General features: G+C 43.7%; 1 protein-coding gene across 1 annotated transcript in view; it reads right to left on the minus strand.

The window, feature by feature from the left end:
• Positions 1–12,738, minus strand: part of LOC133815388 (uncharacterized) — a 28,704-nt gene extending 15,966 nt beyond the window's left edge. Inside the window, exons 1-2 of the mRNA XM_062248236.1 lie at positions 12,481–12,738; positions 6,513–6,596 (exon numbers count right to left, since the gene is read on the minus strand). Coding sequence (XP_062104220.1) covers positions 6,513–6,596; positions 12,481–12,738 — 342 coding nt within the window. The remainder of the gene's footprint in view (positions 1–6,512; positions 6,597–12,480) is intronic.
• Positions 12,739–17,014: the final 4,276 nt, after the last annotated feature.

Here is a 17,014-nt window from a genome sequence, read left to right on the forward strand (position 1 = left end):
AGGGAACACGGATCCAAAATACCACCTGGATGCGTTTAATGATCTGATGAAACTGAGAGGGATCGGAAGTGGTGCCAGGTGCCATTGCTTCGCTGTTACTCTGAAAGGACCCGCCTACAAATGGTTCAAAAGACTAAGGCCGGGGTCCATTAGGTCCTGGCAGCAGTTTTCTGACGAATTCCTCCAGCAACACCATGCCGTGCGAGACTACACGATGCCTGGTACCAGCCTGGTTAACGTGAAGCAAGGGGAGAACGAAAGCCTGAAGAGCTACATTCATCGGCTCAATATGGAGGTCGCAAAAGTGGGAAGCCTAACGCGCCGAGAGTTAAAAATGGCCATTACCGCAGGAGTGCTCCCAGGAAGCAAGTTGTGGGACAACATGTTGAAGAGGGAAGTCACCGACTTAGATGACTTCTATGAGAGAGCGCAGAAGTACATCCGTGTGGAGGATGGCCATGCAAACCTAAAGGCGGGGAAGGAGGAGCCCCACGCAAAGTGCTCAACTAACAACGGATCGAATGTAGCAAAGAAGAAAAGGACGTACGATGGGCCAAGAGATGACCAGCAGAGGAAAACCAAACGAGGGGGTGACCATAGGCCAACGGCTTATACTTACTATACGAACCTCACGGACACCAGGGAGCATATTTACATCACCAACGAAGATCGAGTGCCCTTCAAGAAGCCCCCACCAATGAGGAAGGATCAGTCCAAAAGGGACCCCAGTAGATACTGCCAATACCACAAGGACATCGGACACACCACAGCAGAGTGTATCCATCTGAAGGAGGAAATTGAGGAGCTTATCCGCCGGGGGCACTTGGGCCGCTATGTCAGGAGAGAAAGGCAAAGGTCGGAGGGCGAGCCCACAGCACCCCTGGCACAAGAGCGAGCCCTAGAAATACAGGGGGAGGTCCAAACCATTTTTGGAGGTCCAGGATTTGGGGGAGACTCTAGGAAGGGGCGAGATAGATATGCAAGAGAGGCTCGGCGAAGTCCGCCTCCCTGCGTCATGAGTTTAGAACAACGACCCCCGAAGAGTTTCAAGGGGGAAAACGACTCGATAACGTTCACTGAGGAGGATGCACGGGGGGTACACTTTCCCCACAATGATCCGCTGGTGTTGACAGATCAATTGGAAAATATGCGTGTGCATCAAGTCCTAGTGGACAACGGGAGCTCGGTGGACATCCTATATCGCCCTGCTTTGGAAAAGATGGGACTGGGCATTCGTCACCTGAAGCCCTGCCAGTCGTCCCTATACGGATTCACAGGGGACTCAGTGCAACCCCTTGGAATGATCGAATTGACACTTACCATGGGGGAGCAACCCCGGCAGACTACAGTCATGTCTAACTTTGTTGTAGTAGATTGTGCATCAGCTTTCAACGCGGTATTGGGGAGACCCTCCCTGAGAGAATTGAAAGCCATAACTTCAATATATCACTTGGTTGTCAAGTTCCCGACTCCAGGAGGGGTCCCAAGTATGAAGGGAGAACAGAAGAAGGCGAGGGAGTGTTACAACACCTCACTCCGCACGCCTGTAAAACCGCGTGAGCTAATGGCCATGGTGGTACATGAGGCGCTATGTATGCCCACGGGGGGTCCGCAGGAGCTGGACCCTCGGGTCGTGGATGAGTCAAGAGCAGAACCAGTGGAAGAAGTAGAGGAGGTTACGGTGACGGAGGAACCCTTAAGGAAATTGAAGATAGGGAGAAGCCTGCAAGGTGACGTGAAGGAGGAGTTGACGAAATTTTTGAAAGATAATCTAGACGTGTTTGCATTGAGTCATGAGGACATGGTGGGAATAGACCCCAGTGTGATGTGTCACCACTTGAACATCTCCCCAGAAGCAAGGCCCATCCAGCAAAAGAGACGGGCGCTAGACCCAACAAGATACGCAGCGTTAAAGGAGGAGGTTGACAAGTTGAAGGCCAACGGTTTCATCCGTGAGTCTTTCTACCCTGTGTGGGTATCGAACCCAGTACTCGTGCCGAAGCCAAATGGGAAGTGGAGAACTTGCGTCGATTTCACGAACTTGAATAAAGCTTGTCCTAAGGACAGCTTCCTACTTCCTAGGATAGATCAGCTAGTAAATGCGACAGCAGGACATGAGTTACTAAGTTTTATGGACGCCTACTCAGGATACAACCAAATCCCAATGAACCCGGCAGATGAAGAGCACACGTCATTCATTACAGACAAAGGGCTATACTGTTACAAGGTGATGCCAACGCGGGAGCCACCTATCAAAGGCTGGTGAATAAAATGTTCGCCAATCAGATAGGAAGGAATATGGAGGTGTATGTGGATGACATGTTAGTGAAGACCAAAGTAGCAGCAGAGCTCAACAAAGACCTTGGTGAGATGTTTGACACGCTCAGGAAATACCGGATGAAGTTGAATCCAGTCAAGTGCACCTTCGGGGTATCCTCAGGAAAATTCTTGGGCTTCATGGTCAATTCCAGAGGCATCGAGGCCAATCCTGACAAGATAAAGGCACTCATAGAGATGAGCCCGCCAAAGAATAAGAAGGAGGTGCAGTGCCTAACAGGAAGGGTGGCGGCCCTTAATAGGTTTATCTCAAGGTCCACCGACAAGTGCCTCCCATTCTTTGACATCCTCAAAGGGAGCAAAAAGTTCGCTTGGGATGAAAGATGTGAGGAAGCTTTTGTTAAGATGAAAGAGCACCTGGGGAAGCCACCCCTGTTAGCAAAGCCAGAGAAGGGCGAGAAGCTGTACCTGTACTTGGCAGTGTCTGAGCATGCCATCAGCGCAACCCTGATTAAGGGAGAGAAGAAGCAGCAACAACCCGTATACTATATCAGCAAACGTTTGGTGGACGCGGAGAACCGGTATCCAGAGATCGAAAAACTGGCCTATGCGCTAGTGGTGGCTTCGAGGAAGTTGAAGCCTTACTTCCATGCACATACAATTGAAGTCTTAACAGATAGTCCTTTGAGACAGGTCTTACATAAGCTAGAGACTTCAGGGAGACTAATGAAATGGTCGATTGTGCTAAGTCAGTTTGATATTGTATACACTCCGAGGGCTTCCATCAATGGACATGTGCTGGCAGATTTTATAGTAGAACTCACCCATCAGCCGAATGAAGGAAGGAATGAAGAAGGAAGGAATGAAGAAGGAGAGCAGCCTGTTACGGAGGAGGAGCTAGGAGGTTCAGAGGAGTGGAGTTTGCACGTTGATGGGGCGTCAAATGAAGGAGGATCAGGAGCGGGCATCATGATGACTGGGCCCGAGGGACATAGAATGTATTGCGCAATCCGATTTGGGTTTGAGGCCTCCAATAATGAAGTAGAGTACGAGGCACTCTTAGCTGGCCTGCGTTTGGCCCAGGAACTGAGAGTGACGCGCCTTCAAATCTTCAGCGACTCTCAATTGGTAGTATGCCAAGTAAAGGGAGAGTACCAGGCGAGGGGACCCAAGATGGCAGCATACTTGGAGAAGGTGAAGGGCTATCTGGGACGGTTGGTGGCATATACTATAGAGCAAATCCCCAGAGAAAAGAACACCCATGCCGATGCACTCGCAAAGCTGGCATCTACCAAGGATAGTGATGTCTTGGAATCAATACCAGTGGAGTACTTACCAAAACCCAGCATCGAAGGCGCGGACGTGCACATGATTAGTGTCCCGAGGGAATCATGGACTGAGCCAATCAAGAGGTACCTGGAAGAAGGAACCTTGCCTGCGGATAAAAATGAATCCCGGAGGTTGGTGTACAAGGCCGCAAGATACACCCTGGTAGATGGGGTCCTTTACAAAAGAGGATTCTCAATGCCACTCCTGCGGTGTGTAGAAGAAGAGGAGGCGTTGAAAGTGTTACAGGAGATACATGAGGGAGAGTGTGGCAACCACGAGAGCGGACCCTCCACGGCCAGGAAGGCCATGAGACAAGGATACTACTGGCCTTCCATGGATAAAGATGCGCATGACTTTGCCACGAAATGCGACAAATGCCAGAGGCACGCCAACTACCCTCAGAAACCCCCAAGCGAACTGACCAGCATGACCAGCCCCTGGCCCTTCGCTATCTGGGGGATAGACTTGATCGGCGCTCTTCCTACAGGCAGGGGTGGAGCGAAGTACGCGATGGTGGTAGTGGATTATTTCACTAAGTGGGTAGAAGCGGAACCCCTTGTGAAGATAACCGCCAAGCACATCACCTCTTTCGTCAACAAATTCATTGTGTGTCGATATGGAGTACCCTACAAGATTATTTCCGACAATGGTACCCAGTTCGAGGGAGGAGCCTTCGATGAATATTGTAAGGAAAGAGGCATAAGGAGGAGTTTCTCTGCGGTTGTGCATCCCCAGGCCAATGGGAAAGTGGAGGCCATAAACAGGGTCCTTAAGAAGAACTTGAAGATAAAGCTGGAAAAGATGAAGGGAGCCTGGGTAGATGAGCTACCAAATGTGTTGTGGGCTTACAGAACCACCCCACGCACGACTGCTGGGGAATCCCCATTCTCCTTGGCCTATGGGTGCGAGGCCATGCTCCCAGTCGAGATGCGAGTCGAGTCCCACAGGGTACAGGCATATGGAGACGAAGCCAACCGCGTAGCCCTGGCCGAAAGCTTAGACATGCTGGAAGAGAAGAGAGAAAAATCCCAAATGAGGGTGGCGGTATACCAGCAGCGCGCCGCAAGGTGCTACAATTCGAGGGTGCGAGAGAGAACTTTCAGAGTTGGTGACCTGGTGCTAAGGAAGGTACTCCCAAACACACGAGACCCAAGCGCAGGAGTGCTGGGGGCGAATTGGGAGGGGCCCTACCAGGTTGCTCAGTGCATCCCCCCGAACACTTACAAGCTGGCTCGCATGGACGACACCCTCATACCCCGAGCATGGAACGCGGAGCACCTGAGGAAGTACTACCAGTAAGGCGCCCATGTTCGATGGAAAAAGAACAAGTGTTGCACACTGCCTTAATATGATAGGGAGAAATCAAAGAGGTTACTTAGATAGCCTCCTAAGTAGGTGTGAGTCTTTTATTTTTGTTTTATATAAAAACTTCATATGTACCATTGCAACTATTTGTATGAGACCGTTTATTATGAATGTGATGAATGGAACTGCATGTTGTGGGTAAAATTGTTCAACCTCGTGTATTATTTTCCTTCGCTACGTGGGCATCAGCCAAAGTGCCTGCCAAAATAAATTTCAACAGACACTTAGGGGGCAGGATAGGAGGCGACAGCAGGCAGCTAGCAAAGGGAACCGAAAAAGGGCCCTATAACGAAGGATCCTAAAAAGGGACCCCTTGCCGTCCTAGAAACAAGACCCCTAAAAGGGACCCTCTACCAAGAGGACCCCTAGCCCTCCTAAAAAGGAGGCCCCTAAAAAAAAAAAAAAAGAAGAGGACCCTCTACCAAGAGTATCCTAAAAAGGGCCCTCTATCAAGAGGAAGTAACCCAAAACCAAAGAGACCCCCTATACTAGGGCCTTAAACGAAGTCCCTACAAGGCATCCCTTGGGATCACAAGGATTAGCTACCCTTATGAACACCAAGGGAGGCCATAGGGACTTACAAAAAATGCATGGGGACGACAATAATAATAAGTCTAGAGCGGCCACCAAGCCGCCTAGCCAAAAAGGGTCCCAAAGGAGACCCTTGCAAAAATAGTACTATGAATAACGACGAGAAGGACGCTTCTCGCAAAGAAATAATAAGCGGGCGCAAGAAAAATATAAAAGGATAACTAAGACCCAAGGGGTCAAAATATCCTTATAAAAGCAACCAAGAGGCACCAAAAGAGGTCCCAGCGAACCCTTTCACATGGGCTCCAAAGGACCTCTAGCCTGATAGATAAAAGAGGGGAACCAACTAAACCCCATCACACGGGCTTAAAAGGGCCTCGAATGCAATAGAACAAGAAATAAACAGCAACATATGTATTTATACATTAGAAAAAAAAAGAGTTCTCGGGATAGTACAAGAGTTTCCAACAGAAAAGTAGCACTGATAATGATGTTACAAAATAAAAAGAAAACAAAAAAGGAGCGAGACTATTTCAAGGTCTCCCGTAGTGGGCACTCCACCAGGCCGCTCGGGCAACGGCCTGTTCGCCAAAAGAGGAGAATTCGAAGTTGGGATCCTGCCTCCACACATTGTAAAGAGCACAATCTATAGGCTTGCGCTCGGTTATGACCCTCTCCGCCTCCAAAGAAGCCCTCGCCGCCTCCCAGGAAGCCCTCGCCGCCTCCCATGAAGCCCTCTCCGCCTCCAAGGAAGCGTTCTTCTCCTGAGCCGACTGTAGTTCAGCCCTAAGGGCCTCAACTTTAGTCTCCAGTTGAGTAACCCTCTCCTGCGACGCGGTCGCAGCGGCCTTGGCCCCCCGGTGCTCGCGCTCCAAGCATCTAGCCTTGCCCTTTAGCTCCTTGATCTTGGCCTTCAGCTTCTCCCTCTTCGAGTCCAAGTTGGCAGACTTAGTCCGGGCCTTTGACAATTGGACCTTGGTTGCGCTAAGCTCATTTTTGAGCTCCTGGACCTGGGCCATGAGGCTGTCCCTCTCGGCAGTAGATGCGGAGAGAATGCCGGACGTGTCAGCATGCCGAAGAGACACGATGTAAACCTGCACAAGAAAGTCAATGGCGTCAGCAATAAGTAGCAAAAATAAAAACACATGTACACCTATACATAATACTAATCAACGCAAGGCGCAAAACCTCACCCAGGCCGCGACACGCCTTAGGGTCTCCCCAAGGTCTGGTTGAGTCACATTCCCTAGACCCCTCCAGTCGGAGGCAGGGAGGCCCGAGGCTATTTGAACGAAACGCTGCCCATAAGCTGAAGCCATCCTAGTCACCCAAGGCTCTGCCTCCGCGCTAGGAACATCTGGTTGGACAGGAACGGATGACCCACTCGCCGAAGCAGGAGGAGGCGCAGGGAAAGGGAAAAACTGGGACCCTGGTGCATTAGAAGGGGGCTCCGCGAGGTCGACATAATCAGCATCCGGTAAGCCAATATCATGAGGGACTTGAGGGAAGGCGTCATTGCCATCAAGGCCAGGAGGAGCGTAACATCCCGCTGCGGCCTGCGAGTCAGGAGATTGACTAGCCATGTCCTGGTCATGGGAACCGTAAGGAGGGCATCCTCCGAGGGACAGAGGGCGCTGATGAGACCCCCCACATTCGAGGGGAACATCCACCATCTCCTCCTCAGCCTCACCATCGTGCAGGGACAGCCCAGCCAGCATAGCCATAGTCTTCTTAGACCCAGTAACTGACCACAGGAACTTGGGGTCAGAGACCGGGGACAGTTGGTAGCGGTTGAGGTTCGCCACAGTAAATAGGACCGCCGCCTTCTTCAGGGCGGAGTCTGCACTAATGAGCTTGTTGATGGCCTCCGCCTCCGGCCCAATGACCGAAGGATCAGCAAATTGCCCTGCATGATCCACGCCAATGTCAGTACAAGCAAGAGTACGAAACAGTAAGTTCTATTAAGAAGAAGAGAAAAACCAGGATACTTACTAGGGCCGGCGCGAAAGTCTTCACGAACCGAAAGAGGGCCCTCTAACGAGAAAAAGTCTTGTTTCCAAGGCCCTGTGTTGGACACTGAGCCCTCTATCAACGGGAGCTCATTGGCCTTCTGCAGGTAGTAAAAGCCCTTGGACTTGTGCACTCCCATGAGGTTATACAGGGAATGCACCTCCTGCGCCGTCGGGGCCCGTTGGGCGTTTTCCTTAAACCAAATGAAGAGGCAACTTAAAGTCAACCAACTGTTGGGTGACAGTTGAAGAGGGGCCAAGTCGAAGTAATTAAGAACTGCCACGAAAAACGGGTGCAAAGGAATGGTGCCACCCGCCTTCAGAATCTGCTCACTCAAAGCCACAAAACCCTTCGCAGGGCGGTCAGCCCGGCATGCCTCCTTAGGAGCATATAGGGCGTATTCTGGTGCAATGAGGTAGTGCTTCACGATCCCCTTCAATTTGTTCGGAGACACATGGGACACTAGGGTGGATGCCAGTAGAGGGGCCGCGTCCTCTTCCTGGACGGACACCTGCCTGCGTGCTTTCGGCATATCTGCAAAATCAAAAGAAATATGTGAGGAAGAGACAGAACACTTAACCCTCCATTTTTTCTTCCTAGCAAGAGTTTTCCATCGAGGGAGCGATGGCGGAAGCACTAAGCTAGGATAAACTAAGACTAGGGGCTGGGGAGAGGAGCTAGCAGCCCCATGACCGTCATCAGGCGAGGAGGGAGTGGGAGGTTCTGGCAGAATGTGTCCCTCCATAAATTCTAACTCCCACCGCAATTCAAAAAGGGTCGTCCTAAGACGCGCTATATGGTCACTAAAGCCCAGGGGTGAAGGTCCTCCATCTCCTCTCGACACTGAGTCAATTTCGCTCTCCACCACCCAAATTTTACGCCTAAGATCGGTCATGCACTCGAGGTGGCGGATGTGGGCTTTCCTTAAAGAGTCATAGTCCTGGTGAGGGTTGCCCTCAGGGGACTCTGAGTCTGAGGACAGGTCAATAAACTCAGCCTTTGGGGGTATGTCGGACGGGCCGTCACTGGCCATGAAACCACGTCCCAACAGCAAAAAGGGGCTCACGTATAAACGAGGGGAAGGCTACAAAACACAAAGGAATATGCTTAATACCTCTAGATGAAAACGCCCTAAATGGCCTACTACAGGGTATATATATATAAAAAAAATAAAAATAAAACAAGGAGGAGGGGCGTGCATATGGTCAAACTCACTACAAGCTCAGACTAATGTACCCCATCCCGAGTACTGCTAGTTTGGACCCGACAAAATAAAAAAAAATAAATAAAAGGGAGAAGGAAAGAAAATATACCTCAAGCGATTAAGAAAGCGAAGGCGGGATCCAAAGAAGGTCAGGGAGCAAAAAGCACCACAGAGTCGAAAGTGCGCGTCTGCAAGAATGAACCAGAAAGATGTGTTAGTCATAAAGTAGACAGAGCAAGAAATTAGCTCATATAAAAAAAAATGATGAAACTATGGAAAAAGTGTGGTTGTGGGGGATTGAACCCTTTACCTCTTGAAAGGAGCAAGGGTCTAAATGCCACTAAGCTAAGGAGATGAAGTGTAAATATTAGGCCATGCATGAGGGCCTATTTATAGGAATCATGGTGAATAGTCTACAAGAGCACCTAAAGGTACTCTACTAGACTGGGGGGCAAGTGTTGAGGCTCAAAATTCCACGCCCTCGAAGGATCAAAGGCACACACTAAGGTCCCATAAGCACTTAATTACGTGATGGGGCCGCGATGACCTCGGGCTCCCATTGTCCCGCACCAACCACGTACCTATCGAAGCCACGCCTTAGTTGCACCTGATGGCCTCGCTGGTGGTGTCTTCGCTGCACATGGTGGCCTCGCTGGTGGTGGCCTCGCCGCACATGGTGGCCACGTTGGTGGAGCGTCTCGCTGGGTGTAGTGGCCTCGCTGGTGGTGGCCTCGCTGCACATGGTGGCCTCGCTGGTGGTGGCCTCGCTAGTAAGGCACCTCGCGAAATGGTGCCCCAACCATGCCTCGGCCGCGCGCATGAGGCCCAGCACCAGGTGGCCTCGCGAGATGGCGTCACGCGCACGCCTATTCTTCGCCCCTAACACTTCAAGTGGACGTCTCCTCTGAGGGTCGACCATGACTTCGACATTTAGAGGGAAAGGCCTAAGAATAATTCAAAAGGATCATATTGGTACAATCTTGTACGGGGTACGACCGTTAAGACCGTACGCATGATCCCGACACCCATGATAGACGAGTAGTTGGAGCATTGGGAAAGAGGACAGAATCGACACCACTACCTCCTGCGCCACTACACCTGCCACTACTCATCAGACACGGGTACAGACAAGTAGTGGAGACATCCTCCTGACATCTGCTCCTGTACGGGATGTACGACCACAACCTCTGAAGCCACTCCCCTGACACAGTACATATGTACCACTTGGTCTCCTGGACCACCATGTATCTAAGGCCATTAGAGCCTACTATAAAATGAACTCTAAGACCACCTGAAAGGGGGTTGGAAATTTTACTGTAGCAGAGGTTTGAGTGTGAATGAAAGACTGAATTCTCCATTATTGTTCTATCGTTGTTCTTGAGTTATTGTTCAAGTTTTTACAGCTTTCCGATCAGTGATCTTGATTTGATAATTTTTCCAACTTAACTTCGTTGACGAGTTCTCACCGTCAACAAAAGTGTTACAACTCTATAACTGAAAATACAAATAAAAGGAGAAGGAGACGTAAGATGATAGAAATAGAAAGTACAACTCTATTACAAAAAGATATAAGTAAACTAGAGGTGTTTGAACAAATGAAATAAAAGGATTACAACTCTTAAACAAAAGTACAAGTAAATAGAATAAGAAGAAAAGAAGAAAATAAGAACAAGAACCAAAACAATAAACTCTCACTCACACAACCAAAGTGAAGAGTGTTGGGGATCACCAACTTGAAACAGGTTTGAAACCTTTGTCCAAAAGCTTATTTCCCCCTAACTCAAGCACTAAGGGATCTCTCATAGATCATAGGAAATGCTTTCTGGAATAATCAAGCCTCAAGGTGTTTCTAGCCAAGTGCTCTAGTGGATAGAAAAGTTGTGTCTTACAAGTGAACTATAGGCTCCTATTTATAGAGTTTAGAGACACCGTTTGAATTTCAAATTCCACAAACCCCCATGGCTGTTACCAATGTTTAATTGGATTAATATGGAATTAAAAATGAGATTTGGGAGTTATTTGGGTTTTTTGAGCCGTTCAACAAAGATTGAAAAAACTGAAAAAATGGTCAGTTTTTGGCCTGTGGCTGCGGCCAGAGACATTAGTGGACACTCTCTCTTATAGGAGTCATTGCATTAGTGCATAAAGCAAAGTGTTTTTCAACTTGAACTTTACTATAGTGTAATTATCACAAAATTTGTCAAAAATTTGGTTGCACTAGGCATTGAACCATCTTTTCATGATAACAAATCGGTGATAACACACACACCTTTGCGATGTTCACTTGAGACCTCTATGTCTCGCTTTGCACCGTTAATGGCCATGTGCACTTTCCATTCATGGATGTTCTTGAGAATACTCCCAATTCTCATGAGAGGCGGCACCACCCCTAGGTCCATATAGGTAGAATTCTTACAGTATTTTGTTACCAAAAAATACTTGTCTTTACAAGACTAAATTCTATTAAAATACCTTTCGGTTTTAACCCTCCACTTGGTAACACACAAGTACTCAATATCTCAGATGGGACTTGTTTTGAGTACAACTAATATTCACTTGATTGACTTGTTATTACCTATTGAACCTAATACTAGTTGAATAACTAGTGTTAAGATAGGTTACCATCAATTGTGAATCTCTTTAGAGAGTTTAAGTCCCATCCTTCGAGATGATGCAGCCACTAAATCCCTCGTTAGTGGCTTAGTGAAAGGATCCACCATATTTTTACTTGTTCTCACATAGGATATTGAGATGACTTCTCGTTGAATCAATTCTCTTACATATCCATGTCTTAGACTAATATGTCTAGACTTCCCATTATACACTCCGCTGTATGCTCTAGCCAATGTCGCTTGGCTATCACAATGTATCGATATAGTAGATACATTATCTTTGATTAGGGGAATCTCTATCAACAGATCCCTTAACCATTCGGCCTCTTTGTCGGTAGCAGCTAGAGCTATGAACTCTGCTTCCATAGTGGAATGAGATATACATGTTTGTTTCTTGGAACTCCAAGAAATTGCACCTCCACCAAGTGTAAATACCCAACCAGTTGTGGACAAGTTGTCCCCAAGATTGGATATCCAACTTGCATCTGTATATCCTTTTAATATCGAAGGAAATTTGGAGTAGTGAAGGCTTAGTCCTTTGGTTTTCTTGAGATAACCTACGACTCTTCCAATTTCCTTCCAGTGTTCCACACTTGGATTACTTGTAAACCTACTAAGTTTACTTACCGCAAATGCTATATCAGGTCTAGTACACTGGGCAGCGTACATTAGACTCCCTATAGCATTAGCAAAAAATTAACAAGAAAACCTTGGTCACAGATTTGGCTTATGCTAATTAAGTTAGCTTTTATCCCATTAACAAGAAGAACATTTTTTCAGTTTTGGTAACCCTTCAATGTTTAGAGTACATTTACCAAAAATATTTCTTGTCATTCCATCCCCGAATGTTACTACTCTACACTTAAAAGTTTTGAAGTTGGTAAGTATGCTAGCATTACCAGTCATATGTCTTGAACACCCACTATCAAAGTACCATGAACTAGATGCATGTATTTTATGACATGTAAAGGTAGCCAAGCAAACATAATTATTTTTCTTGACCCACATTGTTTTTTATTTGGAATTTCTTTTGGTCAAGAATTGATTCATGCTAGCAAAGTGTTTAACATAATTCTTTTTAAATAAATTCTACAGAGAAAAACACTTAGGTCTTATGTGTCATTTCATACCATAAAAATGAAAAAATAGTACAAATTGTCGAATGTTTCTCTTCAAAGAAATTTTCTTTCGTTGTAGATCTGTGGGAATAGATGACAACTGTGTGGTCTTCGAAAAGTCACTTGTTCCTGCAAAATGGTTAGTTGTCACAACAGACACCGAATTCACAGATTTGACAAAAATCGTGTTCTTAGAAGATTCAGATCTATTAGATCCTAATCCACTGTAATCACCAGCCTTTTTTCGTGCATAGAGAATTTTATCCAACATTCCAGATCTTGGATTAATCATTTTGACACCTTTTTGCATAAGATCAATTTCTTTACTCAAAGAATTAATTTCATCATTTTTGGAAGCAATAATCATCTCAAGTTCTTTAATTTTTTCAACTGATTTTTTTATTATTGCTAGTCATTAATCGATTCTCAGAGCAAACTTTCAGCCATTGATCATACATTATTTTATAAGAATCTTTCAATGACTCCTTATCTAAGTCAAAATCATCAAAGTCAGTATTATATTTTTCATTATCCTGAATAGAATTGTTAAGGGAAACCAAATCCTTGGAATCAACTGAAGAAAAAACCATACCTTTGTCAACAGAGGTTAAGGAAACATTATTGTCTTCCTCATCACTATGTTCAGAGTCTTGATCACTCCAAGTGGCTGCCATGACTTTCTTTTTCTTTAAGGTATTTGCACACTCAGATTGAATGTATCCAAATCATTCACATTCCTTGCACTGAATACCTTTTTTATTAGTTTTAAAGGTTTTAGTAAAATTACCTTTTGGGTTCTTGGATATGGCATTTTTGTTTCCCAATTTCTTTATGTACTTTTGAAATTTTTTTGTTAACAAAGTCATCTCATCATCCAAACTTTCTTTCTTTTCTCTGGAAGATTTCAAGGCAATAGATTTCTCCTTGATTTCTTCTACTTTACCTTTTTGTCTGATTTGTTGGTTTAGTTCAAAAGTTCGAAGTGAACCCATAAATTCTTCTACTTTTATTTTTTCCAGATCTTTTGATTCTTCAATTGCAGTGAGCTTAGTCTGAAACCTGTCAGGGAGAACTCTAACAATTTTTGAACCAAAATATTCTCTTCAAGTTTCTCACCAAGAGAAAAATATTCGTTAGCAATATCCGACAATTTCTCATAAAATTCAGCGAGGATTTCATTTTTTTGTGAGTATAACAAGCCTAGAACACTGACATCAGCAGTTCCTTCAAATTGGGATTGAAGGATTTGCCAAGCATCTTTTGCCGACACACATGAAGAAATCAATTTAATGTAACCTTCACAAACACCATTGAAAATAGCATGTAATGCTTTATTATTGTAACTAGACAGTTTATCTTCAACATCAGTCCAATCGAGTTCAGATTTTACCTTAGTTACATCATTGCTTTCTGTTGGAGGAGTCCAACCACTCAAAACAGCTCTCCAAGCCTTTTCATCTTGAGATTTGATGAAGGCTCTCATTCGAACTTTCCAATAATGGATATTTAGAATCATTGAGTAAAGGGGGGGGGGGTGAGTTATGGAGCCTCCTTCTGTGAAAAAAGACATTGCAAGAACACAACAAATGGAATAAACCAAGATCACACTCAGATTTGAATGACCCGCTCTGATACCAATTGAAATTTCATTTTTAGTAATTACCAAATAAATTAAACCATGTGAATTAATTAAGCTGCGGAATGGTAATTAAATGTTGAAATAGATTTCAGCTCTGTCGGGACAGAATCCGAACTTGTCACGATAGAAATTGAACACAATAAAGAGACAGTGCAAAAACAATAAAGAACACAATTGATTTTTACAAGGTTCAGAAACCCTTTCGGATAACCTACTCCTTGGGGCCACGCACAGAGAATAAAATCAATTAATAAAGAATCACAAGTACAAAATATTGACTTAAACAAAACAAGACTCCCTCTTGAGATTTGCCGCAACTTTGTTGTACTTCTCTTCACTAATCTGATCTTGATTGAAACGCCTAACCACTTGAACTCCCTTCAATGGCCAGCGAGTGCTTGTATCCTCCCTTCAAGGCGTGTAAAAACCATCTCCCGAAGAACATAAAAGTTGTGTTCAAATTACAACATGTATTCACTCATGAAAGTGGTATAAACTCACCACAAAAACTAAACACTCATTTTAGTACAAGATCACTTGAATACAAACAAGGAACTCTCACAAATATTACAATTCACTCACAACCTATGCACCAAAGTGTTCACTTTTTCTCAAGGCCTTAGAAGCCTATTTATAGAGTCATTTTCGTGCTTAGAAAGGCTGAGAAAGAATATTTGATGATATTCTTGATTAATGAAGAATTTCCTTTTTTAGAAGATTCAGATTCGACAGATACGAATTTGGTAGGGACAGCTAATACCTGTGTCAGATCAAATTTCTCAAGATAGAAATAACAATTAATTACTTCAAACATTCAGTTTCCTGAAGTTCATTACCTTGAGCTGCAAGAAAAATAAAAGACAAATATTCCAGAAATGATTTTAAGTAAGTACAGAGTATTTGCTTTATATAACAAAGATACAACTTCCCTTTATAATCATATTGTGATAAAATCAAACTAAATAAGGAATTATATGAAAACCTTACAAACTAATTCCAGTCATTAATATTATGAAAATCACAATAATGGGGAAGTAAAATTATCTTTCAAATAAAAATATATTTCTATAAAATTTGTTAATTTTAGGATTTATAGTACCATTTTATTAAATGTACACATGACATCATTTAATTGATTCTCACTAAAATTAAGTAAGAGAAAAATAAAACATTTAATTTGGTTTGTTACATTTAAAAAAAATCTATTAAAACTCAGCTCCAATGTCCATTCAATGAGTCGTTTATATCGTTGAACTCAGCTCATAAAGGTCAACAAAGCTTAGCTACCCAATTCTACCATATTGTCTCCATTGTTGATGCATCAATGGACCAAACTATGACTTTTTAGCGACTTTTTAGCAATTCCATGCACCATTTGGACCAATGATCGGCATGAGTGTGTTCTACTCATCAAGGCGGTCATTTTGATATATATCACACCAACCTTCAACATTGGTGCTAGTACACTGCTCGCTGCAACCACCAACCACCATCGTGCACCACTTAGGTGAGGTTTCATAACTTAAAATTTCAAATATGGTCATGTTATATGATATTGGACACATATTTTTAATATGGAATGCAACAATGATAATCATTTTATCATTTGAATCTCGTAGGGAAAACGTGGTATTCTAAGTGGACTAATCACTATGGGATCATACTTAAGCTTGGGAACGCTTTAGGGAATCATCGATAAATTGTATTTAGAGGCGGGGGTTCTTACTACTCTTTTGAACCTATGTTTTGATGACATAAAATTTTTGGTTTATAAAACGTTTACAGATTATAAATGATTTGTATAGGATTGTTTTGAGGTTACATTACTTTAGTCACATGCCTGGTATTTTTGTATATATTAATTATCCAAGTTCAGATTTTAGGTTTTAAAAACGGGGGCCATTAGGCTGCACAAAATTTTAAAAATAAAATGGAATATGGTTTTGTAGTTGTTTTGCCTTCTTTCGTAGGATAAATGAGAACCATACTTGAGCATGCTTGTACATATTACTTATATGCACCTAGTTTTTGTGGCATCGTATTTGGTAGGTTAGGTGGGGAGTTGTTGCACCTATATGTGTAAAGATTTAGAACATGTACAAGGTTCTATATTAGACCAACATACTGGACCAGGCAATCAGAGCCTATGTGATGATAGATATGCTAGGGATTAATAGGATGGGTTATATGTACTTAGTAGCCATTAGTTACATACATGATCATTCATTGGTTCTCAATGTTTTATTCGATGATTGTATTTTTATTTTAAAAAGTTAACAGTTCAGGGTTTTAATAATAAAAACAAAGGCTTTTGAGTTTAGAATTTTTTTCTACCAGACTGTGTAAGCTCACTCTCATTTCTTCCTTCTAGGAAATGCTCAATTTGGGATTGGTATGTATAGAAACGGATGAGAATATGAAGTTTGGATTTTCCTCAGTCTAGTCCAACCTAGTTTTTTGTAAAGGTTTCATGTTCAAGGTGAAGTGTATAACTTAAGAGTTATTTCGACTCTATTAAGGTTTGTGAAATGGATTTCAGTTAGTTATATAATTTTGATGAATTATAAATGTTAAATATATTTTTAACGATTTATCACTTATAAATTTAACTAATCGGTGATCACATAACTTTGAGAATAATATTTTTGCATTTACATATGATGAGAATGATCTCAATCTATTTTCTATCATGTTTATATAAATTATAGAAATTATTCAATGGAATATAAAATGTATATTTGATATAAACGATAAGGATCATTTTTTAATATTAATTTTAAACGAGGGTCAAAGGTTCTTCAATTACTCAAGTAATGGTCATTATACATCTGCCAAAGTCTAGCTAGGACTGGGGTGTGACCACTTGAATTGCCATTCTAATGGTACCAAGGATGTATTGGTGGTTGGAAAACCAATATCATGACATAGT

The sequence above is a fragment of the Humulus lupulus genome, chromosome 2, assembly GCF_963169125.1.
Source record: "Humulus lupulus chromosome 2, drHumLupu1.1, whole genome shotgun sequence".
Lineage (NCBI taxonomy): Eukaryota > Viridiplantae > Streptophyta > Magnoliopsida > Rosales > Cannabaceae > Humulus > Humulus lupulus.